Source organism: Nyctereutes procyonoides, unplaced genomic scaffold, assembly GCF_905146905.1.
Source record: "Nyctereutes procyonoides isolate TBG_1078 unplaced genomic scaffold, NYPRO_anot_genome, whole genome shotgun sequence".
NCBI lineage: Eukaryota > Metazoa > Chordata > Mammalia > Carnivora > Canidae > Nyctereutes > Nyctereutes procyonoides.
Window position 1 is genome coordinate 53,812,781 of NW_026575126.1, and position 15,223 is coordinate 53,828,003.

At 39.8% G+C, this 15,223-nt stretch overlaps 1 protein-coding gene across 1 annotated transcript in view; it reads left to right on the forward strand.

Moving 5' to 3' along the window:
- LOC129519854 (phospholipid-transporting ATPase ABCA3-like) overlaps window positions 1–15,223 on the forward strand; it is a 194,675-nt gene that overhangs the window by 49,585 nt on the left and 129,867 nt on the right. Inside the window, exon 9 of the mRNA XM_055340686.1 lies at window positions 12,363–12,544. Coding sequence (XP_055196661.1) covers window positions 12,363–12,544 — 182 coding nt within the window. The remainder of the gene's footprint in view (window positions 1–12,362; window positions 12,545–15,223) is intronic.

Genomic DNA, 15,223 nt, shown 5'->3' on the forward strand with positions numbered 1-15,223 from the left:
TCTCTTTTTAAAAAAATTTTTTATTGGACTTCAATTTGCCAACATTTAGCATAACACCCAGTGCTCATCCCGCCAAGTGCCCCCCTTAGTGCCCATCACCCAGTCACCCCAACCCCCCCCACCACCCACCTCCCTTTCCACTACCCCTTGTTCATTTCCCAAAGTTAGGTGTCTCTCATGTTTTGTCACCCTCACTGATATTTTCACTCATTTTCTCTCCTTTCCCTTTATTCCCTTTCATAATTTTTATATTCCCCAAATGAATGAGACCATATAATGTTTGTCCTTCCCTGATTGACTTATTTCATTCAGCATAATACCCTCCAGTTCCATCCACGTTGAAGCAAATGGTGGGGATTTGTCGTTTCTAATGGCTGAGTAATATTCCATTGTATACATAGACCACATCTTCTTTATCCATTCATCTTTCAATGGACACTCAGGCTTCTTCCACAGTTTGGCTATTGTGGACATGGCTGCTATAAACATCAGGGTGCAGATGTCCTGCCGTTTCACTGCATCTGTATCTTTGGGGTAAATCCCCAGCAGTGCAATTGCTGGGTCAGAGGGCAGATCTATTTTTAACTCTTTGAGGAACCTCCACACAGTTTTCCAGAGTGGCTGTACCAGTTCACATTCCCACCAACAGTGCAAGAGGGTTCCCCTTTCTCCACATCCTCTCCAACATTTGTTGTTTCCTGCCTTGTTATTTTTCCCCATTCTCACTGGTGTGAGGTAGTATCTCATTGTGGTTTTGGTTTGTATTTCCCTGATGGCCAAGGATGCGGAGCATTTTCTCATGTGCTTATTGACCATGTCTGTGTCTTCCTCTGTGAAATTTCTGTTCATGTCTTTTGCCCATTTCATGATTGGATTGTTTGTTCCTTTGCTGTTGAGTTTAATAAATTTTTTATAGATTTTGGATACTAGCCCCTTATCTGATAGGTCATTTGCAAATATCTTCTCCCATTCTGTAGGTTGTCTTTTAGTTTTGTTGACTGTTTTTTTGGCTGTGCAGAAGCTTTTTTCTTGATGAAGTCCCAATAATTCATTTTTGCTTTTGTTTCCCTTGCCTTCATGGATGTATCTTGCAAGAAGTTGCTGTGGCGGGAGGCGGGGCAAGATGGCAGAAGAGTAGGGTTCCCAAGTCACCTGTCCCCACCAACTTACCTAGATAACTTTCAAATCAGCCTGAAAACCTACGAATTCGCTCTGAGATTTAAAGAGAGAACAGCTGGAATGCTACAGTGGGAAGAGTTTGCGCTTCTATCAAGGTAGGGAGAGGGGAAAAAAGGAAATAAAAAAGCATCCAAGGGGGACGGGCCCCGCAAGGACCTGGATAAGGCCGGGTGCAGAGAGCCTCCAGGACAGGAAAGCCTAGTCCCTGAGAAGCAGGGCTTTACCAATCTTCCCAGAGGGAAAGGCGCTCCTAGGGAGCTCGGGCAGGATCCCAGGAGGGCCAGGGTTGCCCTCAGGCTCCCAGGGGCACTAATAGGAACTGCACCCCGGGGAGAGCACGCCACACACCACAGGGCCGAGCTCCCTAAAGGCCTGGAGCGCGCGTCCCGTGGGGCCCAGGGAGCAACTCTGGTGGCTCAGGTTGTGCCTTCACACTGAGGGGGGTTTGCAGTCCCAGGAGTGTGATTCCAGCGGTGCAGGCCCCACAGCCTGGGCGCTGGGGCCACGGCCCAGGATGCGGCGCTCCCCCCAGGACAGGCATAGGCCTGGAGGACACAGGACAGCAAGGTCGCTCCTGCCGCATGGGCGGCCCCAAGCTGTGCAGATCGGCGGCCCCCACCCTGGAGCATCCAGGCCCTGTGGACTGAGAGCGGCGGTGGTTACTGTGGGAGCTGACTCCAGAGATGGAGAGCTGGCCGCCACCACTGTTGTTGTCCCTTCTGGTGTCACCCTGTACCTAGGACTGATCAGGAGCCTCACAGGATAAACAGCTCCCACTGAGCCTTGCACCTGGCAGGGGGCTGGGCAGCTCCCCAGGTGCACACACCTGAGAATCAGCACAGCAGGCCCCTCCCCCAGAAGACCAGCGAGAAGGACAGGGGAAGAGCAAGTAATTGACCAAGCAGCACTGGAAAGTTCCAGGGAAGTCGAAGGATTTACAGTATATAGAATCAGAGGATACTCCCCTGTTGTTTTTTTTCTTTTGTTTGTGTTTCCCCACCCCCCTTTTTTTCCTTTTTTTTCTCTCTCTTTTTCTCCTTTTTCCAGTACAACTTGTTTTTGGCCACTCTGCACTGAGCAAAATGACTAGAAGGAAACACTCACCTCAAAAGAAAGAATCAGAAATAGTCCTCTCCCACAGAGTTACAAAATTTGGATTACAATTCAATGTCAGAAAGCCAATTCAGAAGCACTATTATAAAGCTACTGGTGGCTCTAGAAAAAAGCATAAAGGATTCAAGAGACTTCATGACTGCAGAATTTAGATCTAATCAGGCCAAAATTAAAAATCAATTAAATGAGATGCAATCCAAACTGGAGGTCCTAATGACAGTTAACAAGGTAGAAGAACGAGTGAGTGACATAGAAGGCAAGTTGATGGCAAGGAAGGAAACTGAGGAAAAAAGAGACAAACAAAAGATCATGAGGATGGGTTAAGGGAAATAAATGACAGCCTCAGAAGGAAAAATCTAGGTTTAATTGGTGTTCCCGAGGGCGCCGAAAGGGACAGAGGTCCAGAAACTGTATTTGAACAAATCATAGCTGAGAACTTCCCTAACTTGGGAAGGGAAACAGGCATTCAGACCCAGGAGATAGAGAGATCCTCACCTTAAAATCAATAAAAACTGCTCAGCACCTCAACATTTAATAGTGAAACTTGCAAATTCCAGAGATAAAAAGAAGGTCCTTAAGGCAGCAAGAAATAAGAAATCCATAAACTTTATGGGGAGAAGTATTAGGTTAACAGCAGACCTCTCCACAGAGACCTGGCAGGACATAAAGGGCTGGCAAGATATATTCAGGGTCCTATATTAGAAGAACATGTAGCCAAGACTACTTTATCCAGCAAGGCTCTCATTCAGAATAGAAGGAGAGATAAAGAGCTTCCAAGATAGGCAGAAGCTGAAAGAATATGTGACCACCAAACCAGCTCTGCAAGAAATATTAAGGGGGACCCTGTAAAAGAAAGAGGAAGTCCAAGGAAACAATCCACAAAGACAGAGACTGAATAGGTATTATGATGACAATAAATTCATCTTTCTCTCTTTTTAAAAGATTTTATTTATTCATAGACACACACACACACAGAGAGAGAAAGAGAGAGAGAGAGAGAAGCAGAGACACAGGCAGAGGGAGAAGCTAGCTCCCTGCAGGGAGCCCAACGTGGGACTGGATCCTGGGTCTCCAGGATCACACCCGAGGCTACAGGCGGTGCCAAACTGCTGCGCCACCAGGGCTGCCCTAAATTCATATCTTTCAATAGTAACTCTGAATGTGAATGGGCTTAATGACCCCCAAAAAGGACACAGTGTTTCAGACTGTATAAAAAAGAAAGACCCATCTATTTGCTGTTTATAAGAGACTCATTTTAGACATAAGGACACCTACAGCCTGAAAATAAAAGGTTGGAGAACCATTTACCACTCAAACGGTCCTCAAAAGAAAGCAGGGGTAGCCATCCTTATATCAGATAAATTAAAGTTTATCCCAAAGACTGTAGTGAGAGATGAAGAGGGACACTATATCATACTTAAAGGATCTATCCAACAAGATGACTTAACAATCATGAATATTTATGCCCCGAATGTGTTAACTGCCAAGTATCTCAATCAATAACTGAAGTTAAGACATACTTAGATAATAATACACTTATACTTGAAGATTCGAATACAGCACTTTCTGCGTTCTATAGATCTTCTAAGCACAACATCTCCAAAGAAAAAAGAGCTTTAAATGATACACTGGACCAGATGGATTTCACAGATATTTACAGAGCTTTCCATCCAAACGCAACTGAATACGCATTCTTCTCAAGTGCACATGGAACCTTCTCCAGAATAAACCACATACTGGGTCACAAATCAGGTCTGAACCGATACCGAAGATTGGGATCATCCCCTGCATATTTTCAGACCATAATGCTTTGAAACTAGAACTAAATCACAAGAAGAAGTTTGGAAGGATTTCAAACACGTGGAGGTTAAGGACCATCCTGCTAAAAGATGAAAGGGTCAAGCAGGAAATTAGGGAAGAATTTAAAAGATTCATGGAAACTAATGAGAATGAAGATACAAGCATTCAAAATCTTTGGGATACAGCAAAAGCAGTCCTGAGGGGGAAATACATCGCAATACAAGCATCCATCCAAAAACTGGAAAGAATTCAAATACAAAATCTAACCTTATAACTAAAGGAGCTGGAGAAAAAAACAGCAAATAGGTCCTACACCCGGCAGAAGAAGAAAATTAATAAAGATTCGAGCAGAGCTCAATGAAATTGAGACCAGAAGAACTGTGGAAAAGAATAACAAAACCAGGAGTTGGTTCTTTGAAAGAATTAAGAAGATCGATAAACCATTAGCTAGCTTTATTAAAAAGAAGAGAAAAAAGACTCAAATTAATAAAATCATGAATGAGAAAAAGAGAGATCACCACCAATACCATGGAAATACAAACGATTTTAAAAACTTATTGTGAGGAGCTATACGCCAAAAAATTAAGCAGTCTAGAAGAAATGGACACATTTCTGGAAAACCACAAACTACCAAAACTGGAACAGGAAGAAATGGAAAACCTGAACAGGCTGATAACCAGGGAGGAAATTGAAGCAGTCATTAAAAACCTCCCAAGACACAAAAGTCCAGGGCCAGATGTCTTCCCAGGGGAATTCTACCAAATGTTTAAAGAAAAAAAACCATACCTTTTCTACTAAAGCTGATCAGAAAGATAGAAAAAAAGATGGAGTACTTCCAAACTCGTTCTCTGAGGCCAGCATCACCTTAATTCCAAAACCAGACAAAGACCCCCCCGAAAAGGAGAATTATAGACCAATATCCCTGATGAACATGGATGAAAAATTCTCAACAAAATACTAGCCAATAGGATCCAACAATACATTAAGAAGACTATTCACCATGACCAAGTGGGATTTATCCCCGGGATGCAAGTCTGGTTCAACACTCATAAAGTAATCAATGTGATTGATCATATCAGCAAGAGAAAAAACAAGAACCATAGGATCCTCTCAATAGATGCAGAGAAAGCATTTGACAAAACACAGCATCCATTCCTGATCAAAACTCTTGGGAGTGTAGGGATAGAGGGAACATTCCTCAGCATCTTAAAAGCCATCTACAAGAAGCCCACAACAAATATCATTCTCAATGGGGAAACACTGGGAGCCTTTCCCCTAAAATCAGGAACATGACAGAGATGTCCACTCTTACCACTGCTATTCAACATAGTATTAGAAGTCCTTGCCTCCATCAGCAATCAGGCAACAAAAGGAAATAAAAGGCATTCAAATTGGCAAAGAAGTCAAACTCTCCCTCTTTGCAGATGACATGGTACTGTACATAGAAAACCCAAAAGACTCCACCCATGATTGCTAGAACTCAGACAGCAATTCAGCAGTGTGGCAGGATACAATACCAATCCCCAGAAATCAGTGGCATTTCTATACTCTAACAATGAGGCTGAAGAAAGAGAAATTAAGGAGTCAATCCCAATTACTACTGCACCAAAAGCATTAGATACCGTGGAATAAACCTAACCAAAGACGTAAAGGATCTATACCCTGAAAACTATAGAACACTTCTGAAAGAAATTGAAGAGGACACGAAGAGATGGAAAAATATTCTATGCTCACGGATTGGAATAATTAATATTGTTAAAATGTCAATGTTACCGAGGGCAATTTACACATTTAATGCAATCCCTATCAAAATACAATGGATTTTCTTCAGAAAGTTGGAACAAATCATCTTAAGATTTGTGTGGGATCAGAAAAGACCCCAAATAGCCAGGAGAATATTAAAAAAGAAAACCATAGCTGGGGGCATCACAATGCCAGATTTCAGGTTGTACTACAAAGCTGTGGTCATCAAGACAGTGTGGTACTGGCACAAAAACCGACACATAGATCAATGGAACAGAATAGAGAATCCAGAAGTGGACCCTCAGCTTTATGGTCAACCAATATTTGACAAAGAGGAAAGACTATCCACTGGAAAAAGGACAATCTCTTCAATAAATGGTGCTGGGAAACTTGGACTCCACATGCAGAAGAATGAAACTTGACCATTCTCTTACACTACACAAAGATAAACTCAAAATGGATGAAAGATCTAAATGTGAGACAAGATTCCATCAAAATCCTAGAGGGAACACAGGCATCAGGGATATTGGTCTATAATTCTCCTTTTTTGGTGTGGTCTTTGCCTTTACCAATACCTCTCATCCTTGTAGGTAATATCTTACTCAATTCTGTTTTATCTTTTTCTGTGTTTTAGTTTCTAAAAAATTCATAATTTCTATATTTTCTTACTTTACTTAGTTTCTTATAAAAGTGTTAATGTACTGCATATTCCTTTACAATGTGCTTTTCTTTTTTTAAAATATATTATTTTATTTTTATTTGTTTTAATAAATTAATTTTTATTGGTGTTCAATTTACCAACATACAGAATAACAACCAGTGCTCATCCCGTCAAGTGTCCCCCTCAGTGCCCGTCACCCATTCACCCCCACCCCCCGCCCTCCTCCCCTTCCACCACCCCTAGTTCGTTTCCCAGAGTTAGGAGTCTTTATGTTCTGTGTCCCTTTCTGATATTTCCCACACACTTCTTCTCCCTTCCCTTATATTCCCTTTCACTATTATTCATATTCCCCAAATGAATGAGAACATACACTGTTTGTCCTTCTCCGATTGACTTACTTCACTCAGCATAATACCCTCCAGTTCCATCCACGTACAATGTACTTTTCAGCTAACATATTTTAGAAATAATGTCCTATGAGTTTGCCAATATATCTTCTTTAGTTTTTATAGATACATTGTGTGGATGTGGCAATGTTCATTCAACCTATCTTCTATCTATGCGCATTTAGGAACTTTATATTATTTTTCATTTAAAATAAGCCTGAGGGCTGCCTGGGTGGTTCAGTCAGTTAAGTGTCGACTTTGGCTCAGCCATGATCTCAGTGTCTGGAGAATTAGACTCCCTGCTCTATGGGGCTCCCTGCTCAGTGGGGAGCCTGCTTCTCCTTCTCCCTCTGTTACTCCTCCTGTTTGTGATCTCTGTGTGTCAAATAAATAAAATCTTTAAAAGTAAAATAGAATAAATCTGAAATGAATTATACATATGTATTTTTGTGTTCTTGGATATGTAGTATAAGAGTAAATTACCAGAGGTGGGCCTGAGTAGGGTTTTGATTAAAAATTTAGTTCTTCAATAGATGTAGAAATGTTCAGATATGCCTTTTCCTTGAGTAAGATTTAGTAGCTTGTGTCTTGTATAGAATTTGTCCACTATATGTAAGTGGTCAAAATTGTGAACATAAAGTTGTTCTTCATATTCATTTATTATCTTTTTTCTGGGCCCTTTAAAATATTAAACTTTACACTCAGTAAAATTGCCCTTTTTGGAGGTGTACAATTCTGTGAGTTTCAACACCTGTATATATTAATTTAACCTCCACAGCAATCAGGAAACAGAACTGTTTCCTCATAAAAAAATTCCCTTGTGTTGCCCTTTCTCTTCAACCCCTAATACGTAGCAATCACTGATCTGTTCATCTTGGCATTTTTGCGTTTTCCAGAATCCATGACAATGGAATTGTGCAGTTTTAACACTGACTTCTACTTAGCCCAAGGCACTTGTTCTTCATCCATGCTGTTACCTGTATCAGCAGTTCAGTTCTTTATATTATAAATAGTCAACTGATTAGGGATCCTAATTACTTAAGAAAAACCTCTTACCTTTGTTATATAACGTGTGTTTGTTCTGTGTTTTTTTTTCTTTTTTTTAATAATAAATTTATTTTTTATTGGTGTTCAATTTGCCAACATACAGAATAACACCCAGTGCTCATCCGGTCAAGTGCCCCCTCAATGCCCACCACCCAGTCACCCCCACTCCCCGCCGTCCTCCCCTCCCACCACCCCTAGTTCATTTCCCAGAGTAAGGAGTCTCTATGTTCTGTCTCCCTTTCTGATATTTCCTACCCATTTCTTCTCCCTTCCCTCCTATTTCCTTTCACTATTATTTATATTCCCCAAATGAATGAGAACATATAATGTTTGTCCTTCTCCGATTGACTTATTTCACTCAGCATAATACCCTCCAGTTCCATCCACGTTGAAGCAAATGGTGGGTATTTGTCATTTCTAATAGCTGAGTAATATTCTATTGTATACATAAACCACATCTTCTTTATCCATTCATCTTTCGATGGACACTGAGGCTCCTTCCACAGTTTGGCTATTATGGACATTGCTGCTATAAACATCGGGGTTCAGGTGTCCCGGCGTTTCATTGCATCTGTATCTTTGGGGTAAATCCCCAACAGTGCAATTGCTGGGTCGTAGGGCAGGATACATCCATGAAGGCAAAAGAAACAAAAGCAAAATGAACTATTGGGACTTCATCAAGATAAGCAGCTTTTGCACAGCAAAGGATACAGTCAACAAAACTCAAAGACAATCTACAGAATGGGAGAAGATATTTGCAAATGACCTATCAGATAAAGGGCTAATATCTAAGATCTATAAAGAACTTATTAAACTCAACACCAAAGAAACAAACAACCCAATCATGAAATGGGCAAAAGACATGAAGAGAAATCTCACAGAGGAAGACATAGACATGGCCAACAAGCACATGAGAAAATGCTCCGCATCACTTGCCATCAGGGAAATACAAATCAAAACCACAATGAGATACCACCTCACACCAGTGAGAATGGGGAAAATTAACAAAGCAGGAAACCACAAATGTTGGAGAGGATGTGGAGAAAAGGGAACCTTCTTACACTGTTGGTGGGAATGTGAAATGGTGCAGCCACTCTGGAAAACTGTGTGGAGGTTCGTCAAAGAGTTAAAAATAGACCCGCCCTACGACCCAGCAATTGCACTGTTTTTTTTCCAAGGATTTTATTTATTTATTCATGAGACAGAGAGAGAGAGAGAGAGAGAGAGAGAGAGAGAGAGAGAGAGGCAGAGACATAAGCAGAGGGAGAAGCAGGCTCCGTGCAGGGAGCGTGTTGTGGGATTCAATCCCAGGACTCTGGGATAATGCCCTGGGCCGAAGGCAGGCACTAAACTGCTGAGCCACACAGGCGTCCCTGTTCTGCTTTTTATTTTTTTATTATTTTATTTTATTTTATTTCATTTTATTTTTTTGTATATTTTTTTATTGGAGTTCGATTTGCCAACATATAGCATAACACCCAGTGCTCATCCCATCAAGTGCCCCCTCAGTGCCCATCACCCAGTCCCTCAACCTCTCACCCACCTCCCCTTCCACTACCCCTTGTTCATTTCCCGAGTTAGGAGTCTTTCATGTTCTGTTACCCTCACTGATATTTCCCACTAATTTTCTCTCCTGTCTCCTTTATTCCCTTTCACTATTTTTAAATTCATGTTTCTCTTCATTTGCGTTTGTATTTTCTCCTTTCTTTTAATATTCTCATCTTGGTGGATATAAAGTGGCATGTTATTATGGCTTTGGATTGTATTTCTCTAATGACTAATGATATTAAGCATCTTTTCACATGCTTGTTGGACATCTGTACAACTTCTTTGAAGAAATATCTATTCAAGTCCTTTGCCTATTTTTATATTGGATTGTTCATCTTTTGTTGTTAAGTTGTAAGAGTTCTTTATATATTCAAGATACAAGCCTTTTATTATATGATATTTTCTTTCTTTCTGTAGATTGTGTTTTAACTTTCTTGTTAATGCCCTCTATGCACAGAGGCTTTTCATTTTAATGACATCAAATTTATTTATTACTTTATTGCTTGTGTTTTGGTGCCATATGTTTACTAAACTAAACCCAATGTCATGAATATTTGCCTCCATGTTTTCTTTCTAAGAGTTTTTTTAAAAAGTAATTGTATTTATTTAGGGTTTTGATCTATTTTTAAAAAGTTAATACTTATACATGTTGTAAGGGAAGAGTCCCAACTAATTCTTTTGCATGTATATATCGCTTGTGGAAATTAGTCTTTTTTTTTCTAATGTAATTATCTTGGAATCCTTGTCAGAAGCTAGTTAGCCATTACTCATAGTTGTATTATTTTGATCTATATGTCTGTCCTTCACCAGCATCAGTCTTATGAACACAGGATGTTTTCCCATTTATTTAGGTCTTCTTTAATTTATTTCAGTGATATTTTGTAATAGCATACAAGTCTTTCAGCTCTTACTAAGTTTATTCATAAGCATTTCATTCCTGTGATGCTATTGTAAATGGAACTGTTATCTCAAAATCCTTTTTAGTTGTTCATTACTAGTAGATAGTATACTATTGATTATTGTATGTTCACCTTGTATCCTGCAACTTTGCTGAATTCTTTTATTGGTGTTAACATTGTTTTGGGCAGGATCTTTAGGATTTTCTATTCATAAGATCATGTCATCTGTGAGTAAGAGTACTTTTAGTTCTTCCTCTCTATTTTGCCTTATCACTTTATCTTGCTTAACTTCTAAGGATTTAACTTCACATATGTACAGTGTTGAGTAGAAGTGGAGTATTGAACACATTTATCTCCCACCTTCCTGTCCATCATTCTTGCCACCACAGTCTCCTCTGTAGCCACACCAAGGACTCTGGCATTTCTTTTTTTATTCTTTCTTAGAATTTCCATCTCTTTGCATACATCTGCTTTTGCATGTTGTATACTTCTTCCACTAAAGCACTTAATATGTTGATCAGTTTTTTAAAAATTCCTGGTCTGAGGAATCAGACCAACATCTTTGTCAAATCAGAGTCTAATTTGGATGCTTGTTCATTCTCTTCAAACTGTGTTCTTTGCCCTTCAGTATGCCTTGTAATTTTTGTTAAAAGATGGATAAGAAGGGCACCTGGAGGACTTAGTCAGTTAAGCGTCTGACTCTTTATTTTGGCTCAGGCCATGGTCTTGGGGTCCTGAGATCAAGCCTTTCATTGGGTTCTGTGCTTAGTGGGGAGTCTGCTTGGGATTTTCTCTCTCCTTCTTCATCTGCCCTTCCCCGCTCATACTCTCTCTCAAATAAATAAATAAATAAAATCTTAAAAAAAAAGATGAATATGAGGTACTGGATAAAAGGAAAAGGAATTGCAGTGAATAGGCCTTTAGTGATATAGAGGAAAGATGCAGAGTCCTATGACTAGGCCTCAATCATTTGATAAGCTTGTACCCATGGACTATGAACTCCATTAGTGCTTCTCAGTTTTTTGCTCTGCTTAGATAGGACAGGATGGGTAGGGGGGGCTGGAGCTAGGTATTTCCCTTCCCCCTAGGTAAGTTAGGCTCTGCTAAAATAGTTTCTCATGAAGGAAGGCCTGATTAAGAATAGAATGTCAAAATGGCTCCTTTCCCCCCTCTCTCTCCTAAAGGAGATTTTTCTGATATTCACTGTGAAGAACTGACAGGGCTCCCGAAGGTAAAACTCACAAAAGCTTGGGGACTCCTCAATGACTTGATCCCCTGGAGTTTTTAACCCACATATCTGTCTGCGCTGGGCCTTGACATTTCATCAGTTACACAGTTCAGGTTTTCCCAGTTCTGGTTCCCTTGGGGGTTACTGCTTAGGGTTTCTGTTTCATTAAATTCTCTGTACCTGCCTGCCCATCTCTCCAATTGTGGGGGCAGTGGTTCACTCTGTAACCTCACATCTGTGAAAGATCTAAGAAGAATGGACCATTTTTCAGTTCACTTCTTTACTCCTTATTAGGATGGAGTGGTGACTTCTAAGCTCCTTACATGACAGACCAGAAACTAGAAAACAAACTTTATTTTTATATTGATGAATGTATTTCCCAATTTATATACCTTGCTGATTATTTCAGTGGAGATTTGCATGAAAGAGAATGGAGAAATAGGGCCACTATCCCAACCAATAGGTCTGTTTATGGCTTTAAAGCTTACTTTATGGACTTCTTGTGACTGTTTATTTTTATTTCAGTGACTACTAACTTTTAGTTAAATTTGGCTGTAGGAAGAGGCACATTGTATCATTACTTACTTTATTATCCTCTTGAACAGCCTAAATTTCAAAATATCCCTGAATAGCAAATAGTACCTCTCTCCAGAGAATGCCTATACATTTTTGTTGTTTAATTATAAAGAGGCTAGATAACTTTGTTCTAGTCACAATTGGGCACCTCAGATAACTGTCTCCTATTTATTATGTTTCAGAGTATGGTGTCCAGTGGGATAACATCCTATCACCAGTGAACCCACATGATAGCCTTATTTTTGCTCATATTATGGGAATGCTATTATTTGATGCTTTCTTGTATGGTCTTATGACCTGGTATATAGATGCTGTCTTTCCAGGGAAGTATGGTGTGCCCAAGCCATGGTTTTTCTTTGTGCAGGTAAGTTCTAATGCTTCTGTTATTGAGAGAAACCCCAGTTCTTAAATATTTAGTTTGTCTAACAGTGAACATTATTACCTTAAACACTCTCCCTGTGGTGCTCCACTCTTATGGTACTAATACAGTTTTTATTCTTTTGCTTTTTTTTTGTTCTTTCTCAATTAAAGCCACTACAAGTTAACTTTGTAACATGTATAATAGAATCAAATGGCTTTCTACAGAAAAAAAAACTCCATCCAAATGAATATGTGGTGGGTTCCTTAGGTCCTAGTGAGGAAGGGTTGAATTGTGTCTCATATCACCATCTGCTTTATTCCCCTATTAGCCCAAATTACTTAGAATCAAAGCCATAGCAAAGTGGGGAGCATTTCTATATTATCCTCTATTTTCAGTCCCCCCTTTTTATCATTCTGTTTCAAAGCAAGTGGTTCCCAAAATTTTTAGTCTCAGAACTCCTTTAACTCTTAAAAATTATTGAGCACCCAAAAAAGCTCGTTTAATAGGGATTTTATCTATCAATATTAACCATATTTGGAAATTAAAACTGAGAAATTTGTTTCTTTTTTAAAAAATATTTAAGTTTGCCAACATACAGTATAACACCCAGTGCTCATCCACCATGTGCCCTCGTTAATGCCTGTCACCCAGTTAACCCATTCTCCAAACTCTCCTTCCCTTCTACAACCCATTGTTTGTTTCACAGAGTTAGGAGTCTCTTATGGTTTGTCTTCCTCTCTTATTTTTCCCCATTCAGTTTCCCTGCTTTCTCTTACAGTCCCTTTCACTATTTCTTATATTCCATATATGAGTGAAACTATATGATGATTTTCTTTCTCCAATTGACTTATTTCACTCCGCATAATAACCTCCAGTTCCATCCATATCAAAGCTAGTGGTGGGTATTCATCCTTTCTGATAGTTGAGTAATATTCTATGGTATATATATATATATATATATATATATATATATATATATATATATCACATCTTCTTTGTCCATTCATCTGTCAAAGGACACTGTGGCTTCTTCCACAGTTTGGCTATTGTGGACATTGCTGCTATAAACATTGGGGTACAAGTATCCTGGCATTTCACTACATCTGTATTTTTGGGGTAAATACCCAATAGTGTAATTGCTGGGTCATAGGGTAGCTCTATTTTTAACTTCTTGAGGAACCTCCACACTGTTTTCTAGAGTGGCTGTACCACTTTGCGTTCCCACCAGCAGTGCAAGAGAGTTCCGCTTTCTCCACCTCCTTTCCAACATTTGTTGTTTCCTGTCTTGTTAATCTTCTCCATCTCACTGGTGTGAGGTGGTATCTCATTGTGGTTTTGATTTGTATTTCCTTGATGGGAAGTGATGTGGATAATTTTTCATGTGCATGCTGGCCATGTGTAGGACTTCTCTGGAGAAATGTCTGTTCATGTCTTCTGCCCGTTTTATGACTGGATGTTTTTTTCTTGGTGTTGAGTTTGAGAAGTTCTTTATCTTCTTGATGAGATACCAGCCCTTTATCTTGTATGTCATTTGCAAATATTTTCTCCCATTCTGTAGGTTGTCTTTTAGTTTTGTTGACTGTTTCCATTGCTGTGCAGAATCTTTTAATCTTTTTTAAAAAGATTTTATTTATTAATGAAACACACACACACACACAGAGAGAGAGAGAGAGAGAGAGAGAGAGAGAGAGAGACATAAGCAGAGGGAGAAGCAGGCTCCATGTGGGGAGCCCGATGTGGAACTCAATCCTGGGTCTCCAGGATCAGGCCCTGGGCCGAAGGTGGTACTAAACCGCTGAGCCACCCCGGCTGCCCAGAATCTTTTAATCTTGATGAAATCCCAACAGTTCTTTTTTTGCTTCTGTTTCCCTTGGTTTCATAGACATGTCTAGCAAGAAGTTGCTATTGCCAAGTTCAAAAAGGTTGTTGCCTGTGTTCTCCTCTAGGATTTTGATGGATTTTTGTCTCAGATTTAGATCTTTTCAACCATTTTGTTTATCTTTGTGTATGGTGTAAGAAAATGGTCCAGTTTCATTCTTCTGCATGTAGCTATCCAATTTTCCCAATGCATTTATTGAAGAGACTGTCTTTTTTTCCAGTGGTATTCTTTCCTGCTTTGTTACAGATGATTTGACCATAGATTTGAGGGTCCATTTCTGGGTTCTCTATCCTATTCCATTGATCTATGTATCTGTTTCTGTGCCAGTACCATATTGTCTTGATCACAGCTTTGTAATACAGCTAGACGTTCAGAATTGTGCTGCCTCCAGATTTGGTATTCTTTTTCAACATTCCTCTGGCTATTTTGGGTCTTTTCCAGTTCCATACAAATCTCAAGATGATTTGTTCCAGCTCTGTGAAGAAAGCCCATGGCATTTTGATAGGGATTGCATTGAATGTGTAAATTGGTCTGGGTAACATTGACATTTTTTTTTATAAATTAATTTTTATTGGTGTTCAATTAACCAACATACAGAATAACACCCAGTGCTCATCCCGTCAAGTGTCCCCCTCCGTGCCCGTCACCCATTCACCCCCACCCCCCGCCCTCCTCCCCTTCCACCACCCCTAGTTCATTTCCCAGAGTTAGAAGTCTTTATGTTCTGTGTCCCTTTCTGATATCTCCCACACATTTCTTCTCCCTTCCCTTATATTCCCCTTCACTATTATTCATATTCCCCA